General features: G+C 55.1%; 1 protein-coding gene across 7 annotated transcripts in view; it reads right to left on the bottom strand.

Moving 5' to 3' along the window:
* RPS6KA2 (ribosomal protein S6 kinase A2) overlaps positions 1–27,058 on the bottom strand; it is a 360,649-nt gene that overhangs the window by 21,666 nt on the left and 311,925 nt on the right. For all 7 annotated transcript variants that reach the window (XM_073894222.1, XM_073894220.1, XM_073894221.1 and 4 more), the window contains 4 exons: positions 16,025–16,089; positions 6,014–6,116; positions 3,446–3,576; positions 2,296–2,421 (listed from right to left, as the gene is read on the bottom strand). In XM_073894222.1, the coding sequence (XP_073750323.1) occupies positions 2,296–2,421; positions 3,446–3,576; positions 6,014–6,116; positions 16,025–16,089 (425 nt within the window). The remainder of the gene's footprint in view (positions 1–2,295; positions 2,422–3,445; positions 3,577–6,013; positions 6,117–16,024; positions 16,090–27,058) is intronic.

Raw genomic sequence — 27,058 nt, forward strand, 5'->3', positions numbered from 1 at the left:
ACAGGGGCCCATCCTGAATACGGAGATCTTTGCCTTGAAACTCCAGCCAGTTCTTTCGCCTTTGAAGGAAATCTGAACCAGGACCCAGGACCTGATTACTGTCCCTGCAACAAGCAGCTTATACGGGCTGGTCCAGCTCTGGGTCCTGGGGGCTGTGCAGCAAAGGGCCACAGCTGGGTGAATTTACACAACCTCCAGACAATGAATTAGGAGACCCACCATGGTCTCAGTGAGGATGGGGCAAACCCTGCAAGGTCCACCAGCTCACTTTGTCCAGGGAACTTCAAGGCTTGGAAATTAAAAAGAACAGGAAGACCCTGTTTCTTTCTGCCTCACTGAGCTGTGGCCATGCGTCTGGCTCCTGGGCCCTGGGCTGAGATGCCCCAGAAGCCCCCAGCCCAGTTGGCCTCAGGGGGAGATGCAGGGACCGAGGTAAAGCCACGGAACAAAGCCGGATTCAGATGGTGTTTCTATAAGAGGGCTGGCTATGGGGACAGTACGGGGAAACACACCACTGCCTCTGTCAATGGGAGATTTATTTTCAGAGGCACAAAACGCAGCTGACCGGCCTCACAGAGGCAGGCTGTTTTCGAGAAGGGCATCGTGGTCACTGAGCCAGCCGAACAATAGACGCGTTTCTTCGTGCTCACTGGAAGGAGCGATTGTTTCTGGGATTGCTGCTGGTCACCTGATGCACGGCTGAAGGAATTCTGTGAGAAAGGACCCAGGCAGAGAAAATTCTCCGACGCCCACGCATGTGTGCCCTACGCTCTGAGGCACGCGTGCAATGCTCTCGTCCAGGGGGCAGAGTGCAGGTGCACGCCCCACGTCGGGCGCACCTGCCCACCGGCACAGCATCCGCAGGGCACACGGGGGCGTCCACGCACGCACGCCTCTGAACGCTCCCAGGGAGGAGGAAACCTGAAAGTCCTCATCAACCCAAGTCTTAGAAACGCATGGAGCCCCGCACGCCCCTTCTGCAGCGGTCACTGCTGGCGACACCACCTGAGTTCCCGGGGGGCCCAGGACGCACCTGCTGTCGGACACCGGGCCAGACAGTGGCGCTTGTGCACCTGGACCCACCGCTCCGGGAACTGTACCGCACCCCTTCCTTCGGCTCCGGCTACGGTGCTGCAGACTCCGGGCAGGCCGAGCGCTGAGAGTCTGTGCAACTCTGTATTTCAAACATTCTTTCCTGCTTGAGAACTTCAGGATACATTTGTCAACAAACCATCAATTTCCAACCCCAACTAGACCAAAGGGCCTAGTTTTTTTGGGCTGGTGTCTTTTTTTGACAAGAGTTGAACATTTTCTCAGTGCAAAAAGCACGGGGCATGGGTGACCTGCAAAGGAACGGGGTCATTCCCCCACAGGCATCACTTCAAACAATTTCTTCTGAGTTTAGGAAAATCACAATGGAAGGAAGCGCTCCTTTTACGCTGCTGCTGGACAGGTTCCATACTTCCCCAAATGTTCGGTGAAGGGCAGGTGCAGCGCCACGTGGCGCAGACACGTCTGGGTCTGGCCGGGCTGACGCCACAGGGCTGGACCCGGCTTCTCCAGAGTCTCGAGGTCAGTTCAGTGGGGAAGCAGCAGGGTTAAAGCATCTCTGGCTGTCTTGTGGAGAGAATGCGCAGTTTATGCTTTTTACGTACATCAGGTTATGCTTTTGGCCGGAAGCTTTAGATTTAGTCCACATTTCCCCAACACGAAAATTCAAGAAACTGGTGTTTGGGATTTCCAGATCAAATATCAAACCTAGCAACAATTACAGAAGCTAAAGGTATTATGTAGAGATTGGATTCTAGATAATTCTAGATAATTCTTACTATTGACTTTTCTTGATGGTTGCGAGTAAAACTACCAGCGCTCTGATTAAGTTTGCACAGATATTACCAGTGTATGCCTCTATTCATTTCTTTGATTTAATTTTCGGTGACTGTAGCTTCTTCCTCTCCCCACCCCCCAGCGCGCTCAAACAACACTGTGCCTGTCCCCCAGTTGTATTTTCCGGAATACTAAGCACCCAAAGCTTTTATTTCAGGGCATACTGTACATAAAGCTACTAAAGGTGGTCAGTACTTATATGTCGGATAAAACTCAAAATATTCATGATCTGCAAAATAATTTTTGAATGGGTGACCTGGTGTCAAAGCAAACTGAACTCCGTCATATTAGAGCTTGTGGGACGGCGCATGGGGAGGAGGCTGGCCGGCTCAGCCAGACCTGCCGGCTCAGGGCACGTGGAGCCCGCACGCGGCGCCGCTCACGGCTCACGCAGGTGCGTGGTCTTACCTTCACAGCATACTCTGCCTCAGTAGCTTTATGCACACATCGCTTGCACACGGAGTAGGAGCCCACCCCGATGTCCTCCTTGATCTCATAGCCATCGGTGAAGTGTATGCTGTTCCCGTGTAACTGCTGTGGAGAGAGACCCGGGGCAGGGACTGCTGTCAGAGCTCACTCGGGCAAAGGCACAATCGCGGGCACACAGGACGTGGGCAGCAAGGGAGGTCCCGGATGGTGCCCTCGAGGTCACCGAGGTCAGGGGATAACGGATCATGAAGGTAATGCTGCTGGTCAGCAATGATTCCAGATCTGAATCCTAACTTTGTGGGGATGAGCTTAATTTTTAGACCATACTACCAGAGTCTGAGACTCTGGAGGTGGGAGTGCGGAAGGCCCTGCAGATAATGGGTGCATGGTTCGGATGCTTGAGGCCAGAGTGGTGGCTGGTGTCCGAATCTGACTGGAACTCGCCCCCCCAGGTGATGTCCCAGCCACCGCCCCAGCTGTGCCCGTATGCACAAGCCTCCACCCTATGCACTGAGAGCACAGACAGAAAGCCACCAATCACACCTCGTATGCGGTGTATACCGTCACATCGAGTGTCCCCGTTAGACACACGGTGCGTTCCCAAAAGGCCCAGGAGAAAGAAATACGGAAATCGAATGCCACCTCATTTCCCCTGACTTTGTCCTTAAAATGCAATCACAATTCCTTCTTAGAATTCTCTGCATCTGGTCACACTCGTCAGGTGGAAAACTCCTAAAAATGTCATCTGAATTGATTTCCCAAACAATACATTTCACAACAGAGAAATGGCCCCTACGAACCAAACTACTCTCTTGGGGTACTGACTCGATCCACACAGTGAGGACGCCCCCGTCTGACCGCCTGTCGGGGGCTCCAGCCACACACACACCCCAGGGACATTCTGGTCAGAACTCTTCTCCCTTCGTGAGGATGAATGTGGAGCAGGGGCGAGAGGCATGGCTCAGCTCACCATGAGACTCAGTAACGCCCAGCAGGCTGGGGACAGAGTCGGTACCCGCCACATCAGCACCCCAGGACCCAGGCTGCTCTCAGCCCACGTGTGACATGGGTGCTGGCGCCTCTCTGGGCACACCTGCTGGGGGCGAGCAGCCTGGCGGTACGGGATTACCTGCACGATGGGGTGAACTGTGGCTTTGTGCAGATCTTGCTGCGAGGGCTCCTGGACCAGACTTGAGGCCACAAAACTGAATCCTCTGAACAGATGATGCGCGTTGGCACTGGGGGGGACGCCGGGTGAGTCTGCAGGTAACAACGAGACAATTAATTCAAACTTCCAGGAGGGGCTTCCTCGTTTGAATTCCCCAATCACTTTTGCTTAATTTGTGACACCATACAGTTTGCTTTTGTGCTGGGTAGTAACTGAAGTGCTAAGGACACAGAAAAATCATTCTCTCTACATTTATATATTAATAAAAGGTAGAATTTTCTAAGTACGTGAGCTCAGTGCATGGTTCTGTTAAAGGGTAGTTATGGCAAGGGGATTCTGAAACAGTGGATAATCCATATCCTGTATGTGAGATTTCTGGATGCAGAATGGGAATGCCTTGCGGTGGGTTACGGTCTTTTTTTTTTTTTTTTTTTAAACTTAAGCCAACACTAAAGCTGGTTTCTATCCCCTGGACGTGCACAAATCAGCTGCCCACTGGAGCGCGCTTACTGGTGAGAGGTGCCCGTCCAAGATTTAAAAACCCCTCAAACATACTAGTCAGAAACTAGTCATGGGATCATCAAAGTTTTAAATTTTCTTTTATCCAACTCATGTGTCTGCTTTTTAAGTACTGTGCTGAAAATCAGCATCTCCCAGATGATTCTCAAGCATGTTAAATTCTATTTATGCCACCCATCACTCAGGCCTGCCAGTCACACCAACCAATTGTGAGCGGTCGTGGTGACTCCGTGAAGACCCATCTGAACCTCATCTGATCACCCTGAGCCTGTCCGCCACCGCTCGGTCTGTGTAGGGGGAGACAGCCCTGGCGACGGGAGGCATGGCCGTGTACTCTGGGCCCCTAGTTCAGAGACAGTGCTTATCTGATCTGCAAAGTCTCCATTCACGGATGAAAATGCATCAGTTCAAGTTAATAGACCTGTTCTCCCCTGCAAAGCACACACACTCCTCAGGGGCTATTAATGAACCTCTTGGGCTAGGCTCCGCCCTGACCATTTGCCGGGCTCTGGCTCATTCCCTGGGTTGAGCTGGAGTAGGAGGACACCAAAGCGCCCTGGGGGTTGAAGATTTGCATAAGGTTGATGTATCCATTGTGCTTTGGTGGAGATGTTCAGGGCACCCCGCGGTAGCGTGGGGGATTTTCAAGAGAAGGCAGACCTCAAAGCCAAAATTCTGTGCAGGAAAAAGGCAGACAGCGCAAAGCAAGCCGGAGAGCAGAGCCCCGGATCTGGAGCGGCTTGGCACCCGCCGTGCTTCTTCTCTGCTCTCTAGCAGCGCATAGTTTTCAGATTCTAAAAAATACTCAGCGGAGCCTTCTGGGTTTTAATTACGCTTCTCTAGTCTAGTATGGTGGGGATTTATTTCCCAGCACCCACAGCCTAACTCAAAGGGAACAAAGTAGATTCTCTCTTCCAAGTTTCTTCACATAGTGTTTTGTATTTGACCATCTATTTGTTTCACGATTATCCTTAAAAATCATAGGAAATCTCAGATTCAAAAGTAGTAAGAACCCCCATAGACAGGAGATTTTCTTCCCCCCCCCTTTTATCACATAACACCATTAAATAACATACTCTACGGACTGGACTGACCATGTTCCCCCCAAATTTGTAGTTTAAAGCTCTAGCTCTCCATGTGACTGTCTTTGGAGACGGGGTCTTTCGGGAAGTCATGAAGGTTAAATGAGGTCATGAGACCTGATCCAATGGTGCTGGTGTCCATATAAGAAGAGGGTGAGACAGCAGGGACCTCGCCCGCTCTTCCTCCTCGAGCACAGAATAAGACCGTGGGAAGCCGTGTGCCAGCCAGGAAGAGAGCCCTCCCCATGAACCGAAATAATGTCTGTTGATAGAGGTGCCCAGGATGGTCGTTTGTCATGGCAGCCTGAGCAGCCCAAGACAATTCCCATACCGCCAAAAAATTAACTCATCAGTGTCACAAAATGGTAACTTTTAGAGGGAGCTGGCCAGTTCTGAGTCTGACAGACCTCGAGAGTGACTGTCGATTTTCATGAAAGTACGTGTCGTCGGCTGTGCTGACATCCAGTAGCTGAGAGGGCTTTTCTGACAGGTGTTTGCGGTTTGCACGAGTAAGTTCTATAGTTCACACCGCTCCAGACATCACCCGCAGCCTGCCTCTTCCCCCAGACCCTCTAACTACGGGAGACACTTCCATTGTCTTGAGGCCCCCTGCTCGTGTGTGCCCGAAAGAAGTGGTCCCCGGATCGCAGCTCAGAACAGGAGGCAGCAGGAGAGGGGGATCCGCAGAACCCCTGCATGATTCCAAACCAGCTGTTACCGGGAGGGGGACTGAGAATTGGTTCTCTCACTTAAACCTTGACGGCGGAGCAGAGAGAACGAGAAAGTCAGAACCGACCGCTACCCTCCATGGAGGCATTCTCGGACCTGAGACCCCCTGGCTACGTCGCCCTCCCTAAGGGCCGGGGAGCAGGAGGACCCACAGGGGGACAGAACTCCGGGTTCGCTGGCACTCACGGCCGGTGCACACCTGTGGGCGTCCGTGCTGTGAACTCGGGGTCAAAGTGGAAGGTGTCCTCGGGCCTGCCCACCGCTGGTTTGAACGGCGGCTTGATCTCCTTCCTGTACAGCTTCTGCGGGGAGAGCAAGACAGGACGCTGAGGAGGAGCCACAGAGCACCCGGGAGGACGATGCAGAGGAGCAGGGCTGGCCGCGGGGGCGGGGAGACGGGCTCCGCACACCCCCCCGGTCTGCACCTGCGCCCGGCACCCCGTATACTCTGACCCATGTACGAGCGCACTGAAAACACAGTGTCTCTTATGTGTGGAGATTATAGAAGATATTTGATATAAAAGCCATAATTGAAGGTATGAGGGTCTGGACACATGCTAAGTATTCTTCATTAAGGGCCATATGAGGTTTTAAAAACTTTTTGGGGGCAGAATGTTTTGGTTTTTTTTGAAAAATTTTTTCAGGTAAAATCTGACAGAACAGCTGCGTCTTACCAGCACCGCCCCCCGTCGGGGAACGGTAGGGAAGAGCCCCTGCTGCTTGGCGCCCCCTCCCCGCCCTGGCCACCGTGGGGGGCCCGCGCCTGGGGGACACCGGGAGAGCCCCCAGCTAGAACGAACCAGGTCCTTCCTCACACACCTCCCAGAGCCTGTGACCGGGGCTGTAGCACTCCCCTTGGGCACCTACTCTGGGACCCCCAGGTGTGGGGGTCCAGAGCCCTCTGCTCAAGTGGGCGGAGTCATGCTTTTGCGTTCCTTCACACGCGTTTGTGCACTTGGATGAGCCCGTGAGAACAGCCGAGTCCAGGGGGAGAATCAGCGCTTCTCCAGAACGGCCACATCTGGCGGCCCTGAACTTAGGTCATGGGCCTGACCTTTGATGCACAGAAACTCCACGTCCCCTCACGGCTTCCCTCTGATGTTGGCCTTCTTGAAAATGCCTTCCAACCTGATGATGTTGCTTTCAATGCTCTTAGGAAAGGCAACAGTGTATTGTTTTGGGGAGAGTCAACTTCAGGAACAAGACAGTTTGGAAGCAGGCCTGGGAACCAGCTGGATAAAGCCACAGATGGGGAAGAAGGGGGTGTGGGCAGGAGGGGGAAGCTGGGGCCAGTGGGGGAAGTGATGGAGAGGTGCGGGGGCCTCAGGGTGCCACTTCTGGCTGAGGCTGTGGGGCAGCCATGGGGTGGACTTCAGAACATCACAGTCCTGGGTCCGTCGGCGTGCCCTGGGTACGGAAGTCGCGGCGCTGGCAAGCGTGCCGAGAGCCTGGCGGGTTGGGGCACAGGCAGCAGGGCTTGGACACCAGGAGGGGGGTCTGGCAACCGTTTAGCACGAGTTTTCCCAGTTCTGCCTGATCAGAGGGGACCCTCAGGCCCTTTCTTGGTGCTTCTGCTCAGTGGGTCTGGAGCCAGGGACCCTCATGGCTCAGAAAACGGACGCAGTGACACCCGTCCAATCTGCTCTAAATCTTTCCATAACACAGAAAAGCAGATTTTATCACCCTGACTTTACAGACGAGGAAACCCAGGCTAAGACAGGTTGGGCGAGTTGTGCAAGGTCAGGAGTGAGCGAGGGCTGGCGGGGGAGGACCAGGGCATCCTGACTCTTCCCGTTAGAGCAGCGCTCGTGGTGAGGGAAGGTCCAGCAGCGGCAGGAGGGTGCGATGCTCCGATCCCTGCTGGGAGCACACCCTTCCAGAAGCCAAGGCGGCCACGGAAAACTGGCAAGAGTGACAGACAGAACAATAGCTGTGTCCAGGCTGGTGACCGCTGGGCCCCCCGGGTTTAACGAGCCACAGGCGTGCAAGGACAGAGCTCAGGGTGAGCACCTGGGAGCCGCCAGAAGAAAACGTCTACCCTCGATTATCTGCTCATTTTTTGCCCTGGGTGAATCGATTTCATTAGGAATTGATTTACTCCATAAGCTCTTTCCAGAAATAGAAAGATGCTACTTTCCGCGGTGACGCATTCTGCGGTGGGAATAAACTTCCCTGATGTATGCACTTGTCAGAGGAAATCGAGTAAGGACGAGCGAGTCGTGCACCTTGATGAAGATGCTAGTCGTTACCAAGACCGACGGCCCAGGCGCAGCCCTGCGGGACTCAGACCCTTTCTGCTCACACCGGTGATGCTCCAGCGGTATTTGAGCTGCATTATTAAATCAGTATCTGTCCTGCTCAAGGAAAACTCACATCCTCTCCCTGGGCAGGCATGTGTTCTCTTGCTACCTGGGGGAGTGGGTGGGGGAGGAGAGGGAGTGAGAGGGAGCGGGGGGTGGGGGGAGATCGCTACCACAGATCCTGCTTTACGAACATTTATTTACATGCACGCAGCGCTGGCTGTCACTTAATCCAAACGAGAGGTGAGGCGTTTGCCCCTGGAGCTGAAGGTCGTACATTTCCGCTCTCTTCTCGCCCCAGCTCTGCCAACACAGGACCCCTGGGAACAGGAGACCAGGCCCTGCCCCCAGCCTTACGGCTGCAGACAAAACCGTCCCTGAACTCCAGGCTTCTCAACCGAAGCAGTTTTGTTCCACGGCGGGACACGGAGCAGGACCTGGAGGCATGGGCGGTGACGACTGGGTGTGTGTGCAGACACGAGGTGGGTAGCGGCCGTGACGCCGCTCACGGTTCTGCTGTGCTCGAGACACCCCAGGAGGCTCACTTGCCGTCCGCCCACCACCCGGATAACTGTACACCAGCTTTGATAAGAAGCAGGGCGGGGAGGTCAAGGTGACTTCCCGAGCCCCCTTTCCCTCCCTGCAGAAACCTGCGCACGTCTGCTCCTTGTCCTGCCATATCCCTCTACCCCTCCCTCCCCATGGAGGAGGAGAGCAAGGCTTTGCAAATCCAAGCAGCCCAAGAAAACACCGGCACCTCCTCTGACCAAGCTGACTCCCGGGGTCACGTGCTTTACCCCAGACTTCTTCCTTCCTCACCCCCGAGAGAAGCACAGTGGTGCAGGCTGGGAGGCTGACCTCCTGGGGAGACAGAGCCTCCCACCTTCCACACCTTTACCCATAAGGAGAAGGAACGCATCAGAATGGCATCTGCCCCCCAGCAGCGGTGCGGCTGTGCGCTTCATCTGGGTGGAGACTACTGCCCCCTTCAACTCAAGTATTTAGCGATAACTCAGGGAGCAAAGGAGGATGTGGTACCTCCTGCCTTCTCCCGCCCCAGGACGCTCATGCTTGTTGGCCCGGTGCAGAGTCCCAATTCCCTCTTTCCCACTGCACTCCCAGCCCGGTGCATGCCCCCTGGACCGGTCACAGAACCCAGCCATCATACAGCACGCTTAGGGCGTAGGAAGACCCCAGCTTCACTGGGCATTGTGCATGTGGACGCCTGCTTTTCCTTGTGCTTTCAAACCTCCTCTGGAAGCCTGTGCCTCACTAAGGAGATCCTAACTGACCGGAGGGAGAGTGGAGGAGAGCCCAACAAGGGCTTGCTGGTGGGCGAGTTCCCTCACAGGCCCCCCCGTCCTCAGAACACCGGTCCCTGGTCTTGATCTGCCTATGAGCATAGCCTGTGCAAGGGTGGCCCCAGAACACCACCCTCCCAGTCCCTGAGGACGCTGTGGTTTCATCCTGGTTTCCAGCAGGTAGCAAAGGGCTGCATAAGGCACCCTGGTGCCCTCCACTCTCTGGATAGCTCCCTTATGCAGTCTTAAAGTTGGTCAGTTTCCTCCTGACCAACTTTTGGAATGCGTTATTATTACAGCTGCTTTCTTTCTCTGTGTCCAAACCTAGGAGTGGGTTTGAGGTTTTAGGGAAAAAGTAATCTTGCTTCTCATTTTATAATGTAAACTGCCGTACACAGGGTTAAATCAAGAGTGATTGGCGGCAGCATTTCTTGTAGGTTTTGAGCTTGACGAGATGCATTATAATTCTGACCTAGATTCCCCTCTCTGAGCCTCTAGAACAATCCATCCCACGCTGATGGAAAGAGAATGGGGTCTCATGATCAAATTCAGGCAGCACTTTAAATCATCTTACTTGTCCCAGGATCTTAGGCTAACACAAGTCATGGCCACATGGGAACAGATTACACATCAGGCCGGGATGCGCTAGGAGGCTCTGAGCAGGTGCACCAGGGCTATTTATACCTAAACGACCTTCCGATGACGAAGGGGAGAACCAGGGGGCACGCTGAGAATGGTGACTGGGTAATGCAATAGGAAGCTGCTTCTAGCTCGGGGTCAAGGACCTAACATCTGCTTTCTGCAGGCAGCTTTGGCTCCAGGCATCTCAAAATTAGGAAATGGCACTGCTATAGATTATTCCTGAAATAGCAACGCAGAAATATTGTGGAGTGATGCCAGACTTGCAAGGGTAACAGGGAGAATTCAAATGGCCCCAGTGCACCCGGGGGATCTGATGGGTCGGTGGCCCACGTGGCAGGACTCTGTCTATACAGGTTCCCCCCGCTGAAAGCCGTTCCAGCCAAAGTATCTGGATTTACAACACTGCAGAGCCGAGGAGCGGTTATTCACTGAAAGAAGAGTCTTATTGGGCTCCTTGAAAGGAGAAGTTCTGCTGGTGTATTCAACGTGGGAATAAACTGATAGAAATCTTTCCACTGGGCAGTGGGAGGAGCTCCCTCAGCCACTGACACAGGCGCTGAGATCCTGGCCAGCAGCCAACCGCTCCTGGGAACCGAACCCCTAAAATCCACTCTGCACAGTCTTGTGGGCAAGACTTCCCTCTGCTGCTGCTGGTACACATGACCGGCAAGGGGAGGGGGCTCTGGCACATGCTGCCCGTTCACCCACGGACCCTGGGCTCTTTTCTCACTGCTCTGTGTCTTGGTTTCCCTGGGTGTCCCTCCCACAGCACTGAGTAACCACTGAGGGTACCCTTGGAAGGGTTCAGAAATGTAAAAAGAACAACTCAAGCACAAGCTCCTAGCATTAATAGAAGTCGTCGCGATAACGGGCCCTGAACAGGTACAGTGAAGGTCCCAGCCTGGCTCAGCAGGTGTCGGTCCCATGGCGAGGGGCGCCAGGCTGGGCGGGAGGTCTTCCTCAGGGCGTGGGAGGAGGTTCCCGTGGCCTGTGGTGATGAACTTTAACGCAGCGACGGGGCAGAGTAAACGTGGTGTATGTGTGGGACTCCCCGTGACCCTCTCCCAAGGCCTCGGGGCTGTAACTGTAATTTTTCCTTCGGCTCATGAGACAGAGCAGCTTTCAGGAAGAACCGCTCCTCAGCGGCCCTTTATTTGCTCGGCTTTGCAGACAAGTTAATGGCAGAGCAGGACAGACGGGGGCAGTAACCCCACATCTGCTGTGATGGACTCATTCCGCTCCAGCAGGTCACCTGAAAATTTCTCCTGGCAGTTTTGGGTCACAGAGGGAAGCAGAAAGTGAAATAAATATCCTTCTATTTTCCAGGGTGGATCCCGAGGCAGGCAGGCACTGGGTTTGTGCTGGGTCAGGGAAATGGCTTTGTGTGGTCGTCCTGAGCATCAGCAGGGCAGAGGGAATGCCTTCCGGTATTCATAGTTTTTGCAAATGCTACTGTGCTGTGGTTTTCTTATCTAAGCTGCTGAAACAGAATGGGCACGTCTGGACAGGGGGTTGGTATCATTACGCACTGGCTGCCGGTCAGTGCCTCGCATTTCATGTCTGCTTTCTCAAGCCCACGCTTGAGAGGCTCAAGGCTCAAGCCTGCCGTTTGCTCGGTGTGTGAGTGGGGGCCAAGGCTGACCAGCTGATCACGGCTGGGTAGGGAGGGTGGACATGGGGGTCACTCGTCTGGTTCCAGGGAAGGCCTGCCGCAGCTGAGAGAAGGCTGTGGTCCCGAGGAGAGCTTTGCTGGGAATATGTCACCTCACCTACCAGCTCCTGCCTGTGTCGGGTCTCTGACGGGACACCCACGCCGCACACCTCTTCTGTGGCTGGACAAGACATTTCGTGCAGCCGTGGAGCAACCTGAGGACAGCTGTGTGTTCCGTTGCCATAGCATGGACAGCCAGCTTGCTCACCTGGACACGGACAAGCGCCAAATACTATTTACGAAATAAGTGAATTTGCACAAAAGTGGTGACTCGGAGCTCTTCTCCCTTAACCACTCCCTGGCTGCTTTCATTCAGGGCTCGGGATGGAATGAGATCCTTCCTTTCCTCTCTCCCTGTCTCGTCATCCTCGGGCAAATACAGAAGCGACAGTTACGTACGCTTGGTCCCCATGAATCTGAAGGGCCTCTCTCAGAAACAAAAGGGAATTAAATGCTAAAAGCAACAAAAGAAACTTCCCAACCTCAATTTTAGTCTGATTCCTTTGAAATAATACAGCATGCCACCTTCTTGGTGCAGATATCCAGTGACCGTGTTTGCCCTGGCAGGAACCTGGCCCTAGATGCAGAGACGGGACGAGCCGTGCACACTGGGGCTGGTCTCCCCGCCGGACTCTCACCGGGTGGCTGCTAATGCCTGCAGAAAGAAGCCGGCTTCTGCTCAGAGCTCCTGCGGACCTGGGCTCTCCAGGAGGCATGTTAGTTAGCCCAACCTGCACAGTGTTCAAGGTCATCATCGTGCTGTGAAAATTCCAACCGTTTCACAAAGCTGTCTTGGCTTTTCCTCCACATGCCCACTTCTTCGCGGGGCGCCCCTTCTTGGATGAGAGAAGCATCTGTCTGCAGCGACTTGCAAGCAGATCCTTCAAGCCAAGCTGCTGTGTTGAGTGGTAGCCAGAGCCGTGAGGCCGGGCCTCCCCTTTCCGCCCAGCTGCAGCCCGAGGGTCTCCCATCCCACACGGTCCGTCCCCATCTCCGGCCCCAACCATCCCTGTTCTCCTGTTTTCTCATCTCTGCGGGCGGCGAGGGCTGTGTACCCCGGAGAGAGAGGGAGAGAAGTGGGTTCCTGCCCTGAGAGCCTGTCCCGTTCGCTCCCTCGCTCCCTCGCTCATTCACTGTTTGTCAGGGGCCTCCTCTGAGCCCGGCTGCCTCGGAGGCCCGGGGGACGTCTCTACCCAACATTGACAGTGACTCCTGACCCTTGGGGCTTCCATTCCAGGAGCAGGGGACGGAGACTCCTAATCAGCACCATGAATAAGGGACGTGATGCCGGACACTGGACGGTGACGAGGAGCCGGGGATGCAGCAAGGTCAGGGGAGTCAGGGCGCTGGGCGAGGAGCTGCGTTTGGGAAGGCTTGGGACAGACATTAGCGAGGAGCTGGCTTTTCAGAAAAGCCATAAGGAGGAGAACATAAGTGAGTCACAGGGGCACTCGGGGCTAGGAGGGCCGGTGTGCTCGGCAGACAGGTGCGTGGAGAGGCCAGCGTGGGGGCGGGAGGGCCGGTGTGCTCGGCAGACAGGTGCGTGGAGAGGCCAGCGTGGGGGCGGGAGGGGCAGGGGAGGGGCTCGGCTCCGATGCCCCACCCCTCCCCTCAGCGGCTCTCTTCACCGTGCCGCTTTCTCTCTGTGACTTAGGGCACAGCCTTCGATTCCTGCCTCGCCCTCCCGAGCAGGCTGTAAAGCCCGGGGTGTCACGGCCACTGCTCTGTGTCCGTGTCCTGGAAGCACCCGAAACGTGGTCAACAGCATGGCTGAACACAGGGAACAGCGAGTGATAACAGAAGGGGGCGTGCGGTTCTACCCTGACGTCTGTGGGCGGGAGACGACGACCCGCGGCAGAGCGCCCGTCGGGGCACCAGGGGCCGTGCCCCCTGGGGTCAGCTTCTGAGGCTCCTGCCCGCGGCGCCATGCTGGCCCTCCAGGGCTAGGGCGCAGCCGGCTGGCCCGAGGCCTCATCACCACAGGCACAGCTGAGCTTCCGTGCTGGATGGAACGCAGAAATAATCGACCGAGAAAGATCTCCAGGTGCCCATCTGTGAGTTGAGGATGACCGAGCTCCTTATAAGTCTACATTCCAGGAAGCTAAGGAAAAAGAGATTTCATGGGCAAGCACTTTGCTTCCACCGTCCACTTTCCTGAACGCAAGCTGATGTTGACCTGGTCCTTTAACCAGGCTTGTGCACCTGCTGGGGAGGTCACCAGTGCACCTGGCGGGAGGTCACAGGTGCACCTGGCGGGGTGGTCACCAGTGTTCCTGGCGGGAGGTCACAGGTGCACCTGGCAGGGAGGTCACAGGGGCATCTGGTGGGAGGTCACAGGTGCACCTGGCGGGGAGGTCACCAGTGCACCTGGCAGGGAGGTCACAGGGGCACCTGGTGGGGAGGTCACAGGGATACCTGGCAAGGAGGTCACAGGAGCACCTGGGGGGGTAGGTCACAGGTGTGCCAGCATCTCGTGTGCTTTTCTGTAGTCTCAGTGTTGAAAAGAATCCTAACCCCGTAAAAGCTGCATAATCAGAACTACAGAAGCGGGTTTTAAGGAAGCTGGTCCTCTCCCAGTGGGTCGACTTTCAGAAGAGGAAGAGAGAGGAGGGTAAGGTCAGAAGCTCCAGGAACAGCTGGCTCCATCCAGCATCCGTATCAGCACCTTGTCAGAGGTCATAACCCTGGGGGCTGGGGGCGGGCTGCCATGGCGCCCCTGCTGCTGGAACCCACGGAGGTGACAGGACGAAGACAGGGAGCAAGGCAAACACCGCTAACAGCCTCGGTCCTAGAGAGGACATTAATGTAATATACACCTGTCTTCTGTTAGAGTCTCTCGAGGCTAATTTGTCAGCTCAGGGAACAGAGCCCCCCCTCCCCCCGAGTATGCCTGCTGTGTGCGCATCAGGAAAGGACCGGAAGACACTGACATCCGAAGAGGGACATCCTCCTGGCACACGAAGCCCAGCTTTGGCTGCTCCCCACGCTGACGGGCCAGGAGGCGGCTCCGAGCGGCGGGTCCGAATGAGATTCGGGAGCCCCTTGGCCAGCAGCCAGCTCCAAGCGGCAGCGTGGCATCAGCCTGGAGAACTGGGGCCCGAGGCTCGACATGTGATGGGCCCTCCCTGCACCAGGTGATGTCTGGACCCCAGGCCTGTGTCCGGCAGAAGTCCTGTGAGGTCGCTTCAGCCAGAGCCCCTCACCCCCGTGTTTCCTCCCAGTGGTTTTCCATCCACAGCCCCCACCCCACTATTAATCCCACCGCCCCCAGCTGCTCAGAGTTGAGCCCCATCTCTCCACCGACCGCAGGCCCTGTCCCCGTGGTCCTTGAACTCATCACCATGCGGGTCCTTGAACTCATCACCATGGAGGTCCTTGAACTCATCACCATGCGGGTCCTTGAACTCATCACCATGCATGTCCTTGAACTCATCACCATGCGGGTCCTTGAACTCATCACCATGCAGGTCCTTGAACTCATCACCATGCAGGTCCTTGAACTCATCACCATGCAGGTCCTTGAACTCATCACCATGCGGGTCCTTGAACTCATCACCATGGAGGTCCTTGAACTCATCACCATGCAGGTCCTTGAACTCATCACCATGCAGGTCTTCCTTACGTCGCTAACGAGCGTCACCAACTTTGTCTTTAACAGTCTGGATGTTTGTTTTCTTTAGCGACTCTATGAGAGTGGCAGCTGGGTGGGCCTGAGCCTGAAACCAGAGGCTGGGAGAGCAGCACAGAGTACGAGACGCAGCCCTTCAACACAGAAGAGGCCTGCACAGCCTGGCCCGGCAGCCTGGGGAACCCCAGGGGCCTGCAGACCAGGTGGCCCAGCAGCCCAGCAACCCCGCGGCCTGGAGACCCACAGGGGCCCAGAGACCCAGAGACCCAGTGGCCCTGCAACCACGAGGCCTGGAGACCCACAGGGCCTGGAGACCTGAGGGGCTCCTGCAGCCTCTTGCTGAGCAGAAGGAGATCCCTGCTCTGTCCTCAGCGGTGGGAGTGGCTGCAGGGTCATCGGAACCTGTCTCTCAAGGGCCAAGTGTTAAAGGGCTCTCAGGCCTGGCGCTGCAGGAAGGTGGTCCCTGGTCTGTGCCTGTAAAATGGCAGCCTGTTCAGAAGGCTCCTGAGAGAGGGCACCCCTTCAGGGGACAGGGCCACGTTCCCCTCTGGTCTGTACCAAGCTGGTGCGCCCTCCACCTCACCTCCCTGTGACCCATGTGTGGTGGGCCCCGTGCTGTACGACTTACATTCCAGTCTATGGTCACAAAGAAAGGATGCCGCTTGATCTCCTCCACTCCATCGATGCCAGCACCTGTCCCGAGGGCAAAGCACACACGAGCATCAGGACAAACCCCTAGTTTCATTACCTCTGAGTTTCTGGCACAGCAGTGTGAGGGGCTGGGGGATGCCCGAGCAGCTCCCAATGCCTTCTTCCTGTGGGAAGGGGCCCCTGCTCACCTGCCTCACAGTCCACAGAAGCCACATTCAGCCCTGCAGGCCTGTGACAGGGCCAGAGGCAGGGGTGGGGTAGGCTGGAAGCTTCCTGCTGCAGGTGTTGGGGGGGGGTGCCTGGAAACCTGGAGGGGGAAGCTGGAGGCCCATCACAGCCCAGCTGCCTGTGTGCATGTATCCATCCATCCATCCCTCCGTCCATCCCCCATCCCCCATCCATCCATCCATCCATCTATCCATCATCCATCCATCCATCCATCATCCATCCATCCATCCACCCACCTACCTATCCATCCATCCATCTTTCCATCCATCCATCCATCTATCCATCATCCATCCATCCATCTATCCATCCAACCACCCATCCAACCATCCACCCATCCAACCAACCATCCATCCATCCATCCATCCATCCATCCATCTATCCAACTATCTATCTAAGTAGGCACCATGCCCAATATGGGACTTGAAGTCACACCCCCAAGATCAAGAGTCACATGCTCTACCAACTGAGCCACGCAGCCCCACCCTGGCTGCACTTTTGATGCTCAGGCTGGCCTTCCAGAAGGGTGAGGAAGTACGGAAGGAGTGGGAGAGCAGGCTGCAGTGCAGAGTGCCTTGTTAGGCGGCTCTGGGTTCACAGGGAAGGGGAAGACAGCCAGATACTGGAGAGGCAGCTTCCAGCAGGACGGGACCCAGAGAGAGACTGGCGTCCACACCTGCGGACGCCGGGGCCCCTGGAGACCGCTTATAAATAGTTCTGCTGGGTTTGTTCATTCTGCCTGGCCTCTCTCTTTACTTTGCTGCTTACATTAAATCCCGAGACCTGGGGAGCGGGGCAGGACCGAATCTGCAGAGCACAGAGGATTCAGGGCAGAGAGACTGTTTTGCCTGCTGAGGTGATGTCATGATACCTTTGCTGGAGGTGCACAGACAGTGAGGCCTGACGCGGACGCTGCCAACACTGGTCCATCCGTTACACCGAATGCATGGCACTGACATCAGTTTGGGGTTAGGGGAAACTGTCTGGGGAGATGGGGGGAGGGGGGAGTCCAAGGGAACTTGCTATACTTACCTTTCAACATTTCTGTAAACTTAACGCTGCTCTAAAGATAAGTCTATTAATTCAGAGGAACCAAAACCCCCAGGTCCTAAGAGCTCTGGGTTTTCTCCAGGATGGGAAGGGGGAAGGGGAGCCTCAGTGGGCCAGGGAGGGGGCTGGGGGCACAGGGACATGGGAAGGGGAGGCGGGCCATGTGGGCTGGGCCGTGTCCACCCAGCTCCTGTCCCAAGTCTGGGGATGGGGGTTTCGTGTCACATGGTTTGTGAGACACAGACTTCCTGGTTCTGCACCCTGGACTCCACAGCCCCAGCCCTGCTGCGGGTCAAGGCCTGGTCTCAAGTGCTCCCTGTTCAGCCTGCACCCCAGGAAGGTAGGTGCTGGGGGCTGCCGGCTGCGATGGGAGGGACCAGGAGCAGGAAGGTGTGGAGGACGGGGAAGCCGTCCCCAGCTGCTGTGGTCACAGAGGCACCGCCCACCCAGCCACACTGTCGGGGCCTGAGAAGTCAGGTGGTGCCCTCAGTATAGGGTGCTGGGGTTCCAGGAGATGCAGCCCTCCTGGACGTGGCTGGATGCTTTCACGTCCTCAACCCCTGACCAAACTTCCCTGGTCTTCGTGCTGATGTGGGAACCACCCATGGGACAGAGGGTGGTACAGTTCAGCCCCACCTCCCACCTCCAGGGAGGGGAGAGGGCTGGAGTGATTTAATGGAGCACGCCTAAGGAGTGGGACCTTCATAAAAGCCCTGTACAGCAGGGTTTGGAGTTTCCGGGTTGATGAACAAAAATGCATCCACGTGCCGGGAGGGTGGTGTATCCCAAATTCCAAGGGGATCCCTTCAGAACTCACCCTATGCACCTCTTCATCTGTATCCTTTAAAATATCCTTTGTAATAAACTGGTAATAGTAAGTAAAATGGTTTCCTGAGTTCTGTGAGCTGTTTTAGCATATTATCAGACCCAAAGAAGGGGTCTTGGAAACTCCGGATTTATAGCTGGTTGGTCGGAATCACAGGTGATACCCTGGGCGGTGGGACCGAGTCCAGGTCTGGGCCAACGCTGGGTGGTTAGTGCCAGAACTAAGGTGAATCGTAGCACACCAAGCTGGTGTCTCCTGGGAAGTGAAGAATTTGTTGGTGTGGAAAACGCACGCATCTGGTGTCAGAAGTGTTGGCACGAGTAGAGAGAAATGGGTTCTGTCCTTCAAGGGCCTCCGGCTGAGGACCTCTCTGGAGTTCCGAGTCTGGCCCCCGTTCCGAGATCTGATCCCAGCAGCCTGCAGCCCATGACAGGCCCCCAAACTGCTGCTGTCAAGAACCGCGGAGAACAAATCAGCAGTCTGACTCCCAACCCTGACCCCCCTTCAGCCCACCTGTGTGCAGGCCTCCTCATGAAGACCGGAGCTCGGGATGGAAAATCCTCCTGGTCCTGAGGATTAAAACCCCCAATCTGTACTGCTTCCCAGCTCTTCTTTGGTGAGGGCTGCCGTGCTTCCAGAACACCGTGGTCGGTCAGGGGTGGGAGCGTCAGTGCACACGTCAGAGCCCGAGGTAGCAAGCACCTGCCGCATGACTCATGGGCTAAATCTCCTTGAAGAATCTACACTGCATTTTGCACCCATTCCATTTCATCCTCATTCATCATTTGCAAATACATGGTCTGCAGCAATTTAAACCAAGTGAGACACAAAGGAAATACAGATTTTGGTGTGACTCCAAATTCTGTGCTGGTGCATGCTGGGTTTTCTTGGATACTTAATCAGCACATTCTTAACTGCACTTTCTTTCTTCCGCTGCAGTGAGATTTTGTGCCATGTTTGTGCTTTGAGGCCTCAGCAAACAGTCGACAGTGAATTAATTAACACTTCAGTTATTACTCAAAATTTATAGGTGTCCCAAAAGGAGAAAAACATGAAACGGAAGGCAAATTTCTGCACACAGTTCTTTAAGGCCTATGTCCTCCTTCCTAGGGCACACAAGGTCATTGTTTTGGATTCTATAGTCTTATCCTCTGCTGAAACGAGGCAAGCGCTTGTTTTGTATTGATGACCCCTTTTTATGTCAACTGAACACACATGCCAGTTGGGCAGAGCTCTAGGCTAGGAGGGTCAGGGAGTGTTTGTGCAGATCCTGAATCACAGCTGGGTGCTGTCGGGTCTGACCCGATGCTGTGGAAGTCTCCCCTTCTGTGCCAAGCGGAGGGCTGCAATTCATCCAGATCACACAGAGTGGACAAAGGCAAGTGTTTACAGACAGAAAGGTCTGGAACAGAAGAACGACACTTGTCTCTTATTAGGCTTGGTGAGTTTTCACCAAGTCCTCCAACACCAGGTAAAGATGAGTTAAAAAGTTCAACGGAGCGGTAGATTCAAGAGCTCATACTTCCTGTGGTGTGAACGTGTCACCTGTGGTCCATCTGCAGATGGGAATATCACTGAGCGTGTTCGTGGGGACCCACGTGTCAGACTTATGCACATTGCTTGAGGGTGTCATCTTGCATCCAGGCTTGCATCCAGGACTTGCTTATGCCCACGCACCATTGTGAGTGCGCCCTCCGCCTGCACGGGGGATTTGCTCTACTGCATGGATGACATTTAGCCCCCCGCTCCACAGGCTTAACAAGGCGACCTCCTCCACTGTGGGGTCAATCGTCACTGGGCTTCTACATTCTCAGTAGATTACTCTCAAAAGGTTTTGGTATCTGCCCCAAATATTTTCATTGTTTCTTCATTTCCACAGATAGCATTGGGAATGTTTAATCCCTGGGCCTTCTGAGATGCCTCTGAAGTATTTACTCTTTGTTTTTGAGCCACACAGTGTCCACCTCGAAATCTTTTTTTTTTATTTTAAACTTTAATTTTTTTTTTTTAAAGATTTTATTTATTTATTTGACAGAGAGAGACACAGTGAGAGCAGGAACACAAGCAGGGGGAGTGGGAGGGGGGGGAAGCAGGCTTCCCGCTGAGCAGGGAGCCCGATGTGGGGCTCGAACCCAGGACCCTGGGATCATGACCTGAGCTGAAGGCAGACGCTTAACGACTGAGCCACCCAGGCGCCCCTAAACTTTAATTTTTTTAAATAACCTCTACCCCCCAATGTGGGGCTCGAACTCACAACCCCGAGATCGAGAGTCGCACACTCCCCCGACTGAGCCGGCCAGGCGCCCCTCACAGCAAATTCTTGGTGCACGTTCAGAACAAGCTCACTTTCGGTTACTGTCCTTACATCCTCGAGCTCTGCCCGACTTGTAATTTCCGGGCCATCCTGTTGGGGATGTGAACACGAGGTCTGCTTCTTACTTCTTCATCACTTACACTTTATCTACATGTTCTTTTTTCATAGTTTTTAAGTATTTGCTGTCCCTTTGAAATTTCATTCACTCAGTGTTTAAAATGTTTGCTTGGCTGTGGCTCAGAGGACACTGGTTTGAGCAGACCAGCAAGCCTGGTCTTGACCACGCCGTCCAAGGGTGGCCTGCTGCCGATGGGACCCGGGATGGGCCATCGGAGACAGAGCCGGTGAAGCATGTCTTGTGGAGACCAGCGTTGGAGAGTAGAACAGAAACAGGAGACACAGAAATCCTCTGCTAGTGGGCAGGGCCGTAGCCAACAGGTGCGCTCGGGGAGACTGGATCTGATGCGGTCTACACCGCTCTGCTGTTTCACACGGATCAGCACAGCTCATTCCTCTCTCAGCTCCGCCACATGGCCCCCTAGGAGTCTGAGAATCTCCCGGGAGTTCCTATAGGAGGGGACAAAGATGCTCCCGAGGGACGAGCTAGAGAGCCGTCAGCGTTGACAACAGCCCAGAGAGTGGGTTTCCTACTTCCAGTACCCACTCGTCTTCCATTCTGTGGCAACGTCTGGAAAGGAAGCCAGACTTCTGTCTGGAGAGGGGTTTACTCCAAACAGCGCCCTGTAGGGCCCTGCCCGGCACGCCCATTCACAAGAACGGCCGCCACCGTCTGGTGACCTCCCTGAGCCCGGACTCGCACCCGAGGTTCTGCACTGCTCGGCCCCGACCTCCCCGCGGGCTGGGGGGGGTGGGCGAGGAGGGGGCGCCACCTTGGCTCCAGCGCCAGGCTGCAGCGTGCGGGCTTGGAACGGAGCCCCGGCCTGTCGCTCTTGTCCTTGACTTCCTGGACTTGGGAATCTTTCAGAATGACGAGTGTCACACCTGGAAGCCACCTCTGGGGCAGAGATGAGGACATGGAGGCCCAGCGCAGGGACGCGTCTCCCAAGGCCTCCCTCCTGGAACATGCCTGACCCCCACCTCCATCTCCCCGGAGGCCTCTGTGGACCAACTCACCAGCGACACCAGCCCCCGAGGGGCTTCTCTAGTTCACGGTGAGACCGTCCCTGCTTGGCTGCACCCTTCAGAGGGAGCCCACGCGGGATGCCTGGCAGTCCCGGCTCGGCCTGCACTGCCTCTTCCAGACCCCCCGCCCCGGCACAGGGAGATGACACACACCCCTCCCACGGGCAGGGCTCCTGCGACTTTGCCCCCGGCCCCCTGCTGACGACAGCAGCTGTTTGGGGGCCACCGATGCATTTTGCCCAGGGCTCTATCACTGAGCATATCACATCGCACAATAAATACGTGCGTGATGACCCCTCATTCAGGTCTGAGTCCTCAGCACGCTGTCACAGTCGAAATGGACACAAATTTCACTCCAAGACTCTCAAGCTCACTGCTCCCCAGGCAGAAAACAACCTGCTCCTCCGCCTTCCTCCCCCCGCATCCGGTCTACCTAGGTGCCCCGACCCCCCAGCTTCCACGCTCCTCCCTCTCCAACCCTCCCTCCAGGACTACCTGCTCTGCTCGCTCCGCCCCTGCAGCCTTCTGTCTATTAGCGTGCAGGGGCAGAGGCCGTGGATGGGAAGCCCCCGTGGGGGCCAGCCTCACCATGCCCCTGCATCACTGGCACCTGCTCAGGTGTCCACAGCACGTTTACCAAGCGGCGAGCACCTCCAGTCAGTGGCTGGGGGAGACTGGGACGACTCTGGGGTGAGGACATTCGGGGGCACTGAAGCGGAAGGGCCAGCTTGAGACCTGGAGGCCGGGGGCCTGTGCAAGTCGTGCGGGGAGGGGCCTCGGCTTCTCCACCTGCAAAGGGCAAGATGTCAACCCAAGGCATCTCTGCTCTTCCTTCCGGCTGTCCGCTTCTGTGCACACAGCCTTGGAGGGGGTTATGGATTGAACCGCATTGATGTCCCTCCGCGGGAGGGAAAGAGGCAGCGGGGCAGCGGGGCTGCAGGGCTGGTGCTGGGCCCGGGCCTCTGCGGGGACTCGGTGGGAGGGGAGACGCCTGGAGGGGAGCCGGGGGACGTGCAAGCGGTTTGCTGTTTCCCAGCACCAACGTCGGCCCGGCCTCCAGGGCTTGGGTGCCTGGGGTCAGCTGGAGGGCCGGGGGCGCTTCAACAGGGCAGGACTCCAGAGACAGAGGTTCTGGCTGATTTGAAGGTGACCGGTCATGATACAAATCCGTGTGATGATAGGCATTGGGGCAAGGCCTTCTGAGCCCCCTGAACGGCCCAGGGGCTATTTTAGGGCTAAGGCTCACAGCAAACAGAACGGAGGGGAGGACCCAGCTTTCCAATCCAGCTGCCTGTGCAGATCAAGACTCATTTACTCAACATCATCTTCCTCCTTAGGGCAGAAGATTTTTGGGCAAGTAGATTCAGTTGCCTCCCTGGGGACAGTCGTGTCACTAATAAGCCCAAATATAGTTTCTTTCTTATGCTAAGCCTGGACGTCTTCTGTTGTGAGGACTCCCGAGGGATGGCCAATAGCTCCTAGAGAGGTGCGTGATGATTCCCTTTAGAGATTGGCTGAAGGGCAGTCTTCAGCCACAGATGGGCCAACGTCCACACCTGCTGTGGGCTCCACTGGGCCAGTCTCTCCCAAGATGATCATCTATACACTTAATGAGATAAGCCCATCTTTCTCTCTCATCAATGATTTAAACTAAATAAGAAAATGATATTTTGGGTTCGAGAACTATGGTTTTTGTGACATTAAATTCAAAGACAAAGGAATAGGTTATATAGGAAATGATTTCCTTTTTCCAGAATAGAGGAAGAACAGACACGGCCCCTCCCCTGGTCACATTCATCCGGTGCACGGTGACAAATCCTCTCCAGCAAATGCAAGGATATTTGAAAGGAGAGTGACTTCCTCAGCCCCTGCAGGAGACGAGTCGGAATTGCTTCTTCTCTGGTGTGTGTTTCAGTGAATGGATGTGTCCAATGCCTTCATTTCTCTGTTCTGAGTCTGGTTCCCTGCGGAGAGGTCAGACTCACAGCCAGGCTCCCACCGGCCTGGACGGGTGGCCGACGGGGCTCGTCCTAGAGGGAAGCGTTCTGGGAGAGGAGGTGACACGCCTCACACGTGCTCATGCATTCACAGTTCACAATGTGCCCAGATTTTCTGCTGGCACTCAAGAATGACAAGGCAGAGACTGGACAGATCTTCACAGCACAAACTCGGCATCGAAAGAAAAGTTTCAGCCGTGGGCAAGGTTACTGGGGAAACATGGTAGAAGGAGCCCTTTGAGGGCGACAGGGCTGGAGTTCCTCTTCTCCATGGTTGGAGAGGCCCTGCCCTCCTTCCGGCTGAATTCGGGACCCGGCAGGTCACCTGAATGCTTTCCTGCCAAGGAACGCCGGGCTCTCCAGACACAGGTCAAACACTTTCTTTTTTGCAATGATCTCAGGACAAGGTCTAACAACATCAACTAAAATGCATCCCATAAAACCATAGTTTGTTTTGTTTTTACCAGAGTTGCAGTTTACCAGTACTTGTGCACCAGATGACTTTTATCCACTCCGACCCATAACCACGTGGCAGAGAACGAAAACATTCCAATTAGTAGGAAGCAGTGTGACCAAGAGGGGTCTAGACGTGATCCCCCACCACGGAACTGGGGGCACCCATGATCTCTGCCTTCTCCTGGACTTGTGTCCTGTGTGTGAGACACGGTTCTAGCTCTTCACGTCTTTCTAACCACACTGTGAAGTAGGCACGGCCATCACCCTCAGTTCACAGACAGGGAAACCGGCTCAGAGAGGTGCATACATCTGCTCGAGGTCACTCAGCAAGTAAGTGCAGGACGGGATGCGGTCCTGGCATTACCGCCCTCCACCCCTCTGCTCAGTGCTCCTCCACCTGGGGCTTCTCCCGAGCTCCCCTTCTCCTGGCTCACACTTGCCATTGTCCACGTTCCAGCAAACCTCTCTCCCCTTCCGACGAGCTCTGCCATATACCTCTCTTTCTCAGTTTGCCGCTTCCTTGGCTAACGCTGATCTCTTCGGCTGCACTAAAGGCCCCATGAGAGTGAGGACCATGGTTCTGCTCCACTGTGTCGCCAGAGCCTAGAAAGCACTGGGGAACCCCATGTAGGTGTGTATTATTTCTAGGTTACATACTGTATAGTCCCTCTCCTTCCTAACTAACGGGTCCTTAAGATCTGCCGAGAGGGGTGAGAAATAGGGTTGGAGGCAATGGAGGAAGGCAGGCCAGGCACCACACCTCCCTCAAGTCGGCTCGTCCTTTACCGAAGACCTCCGCAGCCGACCCTGGAGGCTGGCTAATAAGACAACCGTTCCCAGGCTGCTCGTCCTGGTACCCCAATATCCCTGTCTTCCCACCTTCCTTTTAGTTAGAAGTGCCATGTGACGGTTTCTAGCCAGCCTGGGAAGTCCCAGGGTTTTGGGAAAGCTTTGCATTCTTGGTAAGAGAGACAGATGCAGCTGCCCTCATCCACTTCCTCCTTTCAACTGAATGTGATGCCTGGAGCTGTGGCAGCCACTTTGTGATCACAAGGCCCCACTCAGGGGGATGAAGAGGCAATGAACTAAGGATGGTAAACTAAAAAGATAAGCAGATCTGGGCTTTTGATAACTATGGTTCGGCTGCCGAGTCAATGCTTACAACCCTCTACTGCCATGTGACTTGTTACTACAAGAAAAATAAACTGCAGTTTGAAAAATTAAATTGTTGGGTTAAATAATTTTAAGTTACTTAAGTGTTCCGTACTTTGCAACTAAAAGTAATTCTTTGGGATATACCCCTCTCATGAGCAAATCTCTGTGGGTTAAGACCAGCTAAGCTGCACTGCAGGCTGGCCCCGGACAGGGAGGGATTATTTTGGTGTTACTCCCACACGGACGGAGACATTAATGATAGATAATTAATTCATGATCAGGAGAGTCAGATCAGAAATAGGCAAACAATTATGATCTTTGTGTGGTTTTTAGAACTGAACTGAGGGACACATTTACTGTTTGGTTCTATGCCTTAAAATGCACTCTCGTTAAGAAGTGCTGCCCACCTCCTCCCCAGAAAGCACAGCGATGAAGGGGAGGGTCTGCTCTCTCGGGGAGGCCCCCAGCCCAGGCTACACGGGATCTGATACAAGTGCAACAAGACAGCAATTGCAGGAGGGAGGGGCAGACGCAGGCCCTTTATTCCCCGTCTGTGTTCCTGGGGACAAGTTCTCCTGCTGTCCTCACGACCCCCACCCACAGGACAGGGTGGCTCCATGGTGAGAGGAGGGCCTTGCCCTGTGGCGGATACTGGGAGACCGTCAATGTGGAGAGAGGACGGGCCTTTCTGGCCCTGCTGAGCTGCTGTTTGTGCAGGCACATGTGGCCGGGGATCCCGCAAGGGGGGTTCCCAAGGAAAGGGCATGGTGCGGGCACCTGCAGAAGCCATGTCTCTCAGAATCGGGGCCCGGGCCGTGCCTCGGTCAGAGCCAGGACAAGGAGGGCCCGTGACGACTTTTGGCTGCTGTTTTTAGGTCCCATCTGGGACTTTGCTGAGGTGCCCAGTAACAACAAGGTGGAGGAACTTCTGTTTAGCTCTCGACGTTCCTCCAGGTCTCGAACCAAATCCACACATGCCACATCAGCCCCTGCATGTCAGCATGGAGCAAAACCCACTGTGGAGACCGCTGTGCACCCCATTCTGGACCTCAAGGCTCCATGCCGTCCCCACTGGCCCCTGGTGGCTTGGCAGCCCAGTGACCAGAGCTGCCGTCCGGGGAGGCCTCTAGCTAGAGTGAGCAGTCCCTGCCTTTAGGGTCCGGCCTGTGGGGCTCTGTTTGGGGCAGTTATCACACTGCCTGGTTTTAATCAGTGTCCTTTGACAACAGTCATTTTAACAGATACCATCCAGGGGCCTATGTGAGGTTGGTGTCAGGAGCTGGGCCCATGGGGCTCTCCCCACATCCCCTTGCAGACACCTGCTCTGGTATAAAATGGGTACAGGTTCCACCATGGGATATGTTTAGACTCTGTAGCAACTCATCTATGCAACTAGACAGATCCTGGGCATCTCTCCAGTTAGGGATTACAGAACAGTGGGTCTCATGGGGGTGGGTGGGGGGATCGTCCCCAGGGGCAAGTCTAGACACAGTTCGGTTTGCTACGGCAGGGGGGAGGGAGGCATCTAGGGAGAGAGCACGGATGCCGCTAGACATCCTACAGTGCAAGATGGTCTTCCACAAGGAAGAACTACTACCCAGCCGAGATGTCACCTGCGCCATGGTGGAGACACCTGGTGACAGCTTAACTCATTTATTTATTTACTTCTATTTCTATATTTTTAAAGATTTATTCACTTATTTATTTGAGAGAGAGGGAGATTCCAGGTCTTCGCTAAACAGAAAGATTGCCAGCAAGCATTTTTTATACATGTAACTTACATGCTGGATAGACTTCTAGAAGTAAAATTTCTTGGTAGAGGGTTGTGTACAGTTTAAAATATTG

Source organism: Callorhinus ursinus, unplaced genomic scaffold (genome assembly GCF_003265705.2).
Source record: "Callorhinus ursinus isolate GAN/ISIS: 27379988/994484 unplaced genomic scaffold, GSC_fseal_2.0 scaffold6, whole genome shotgun sequence".
Classification (NCBI taxonomy): Eukaryota; Metazoa; Chordata; class Mammalia; order Carnivora; family Otariidae; genus Callorhinus; species Callorhinus ursinus.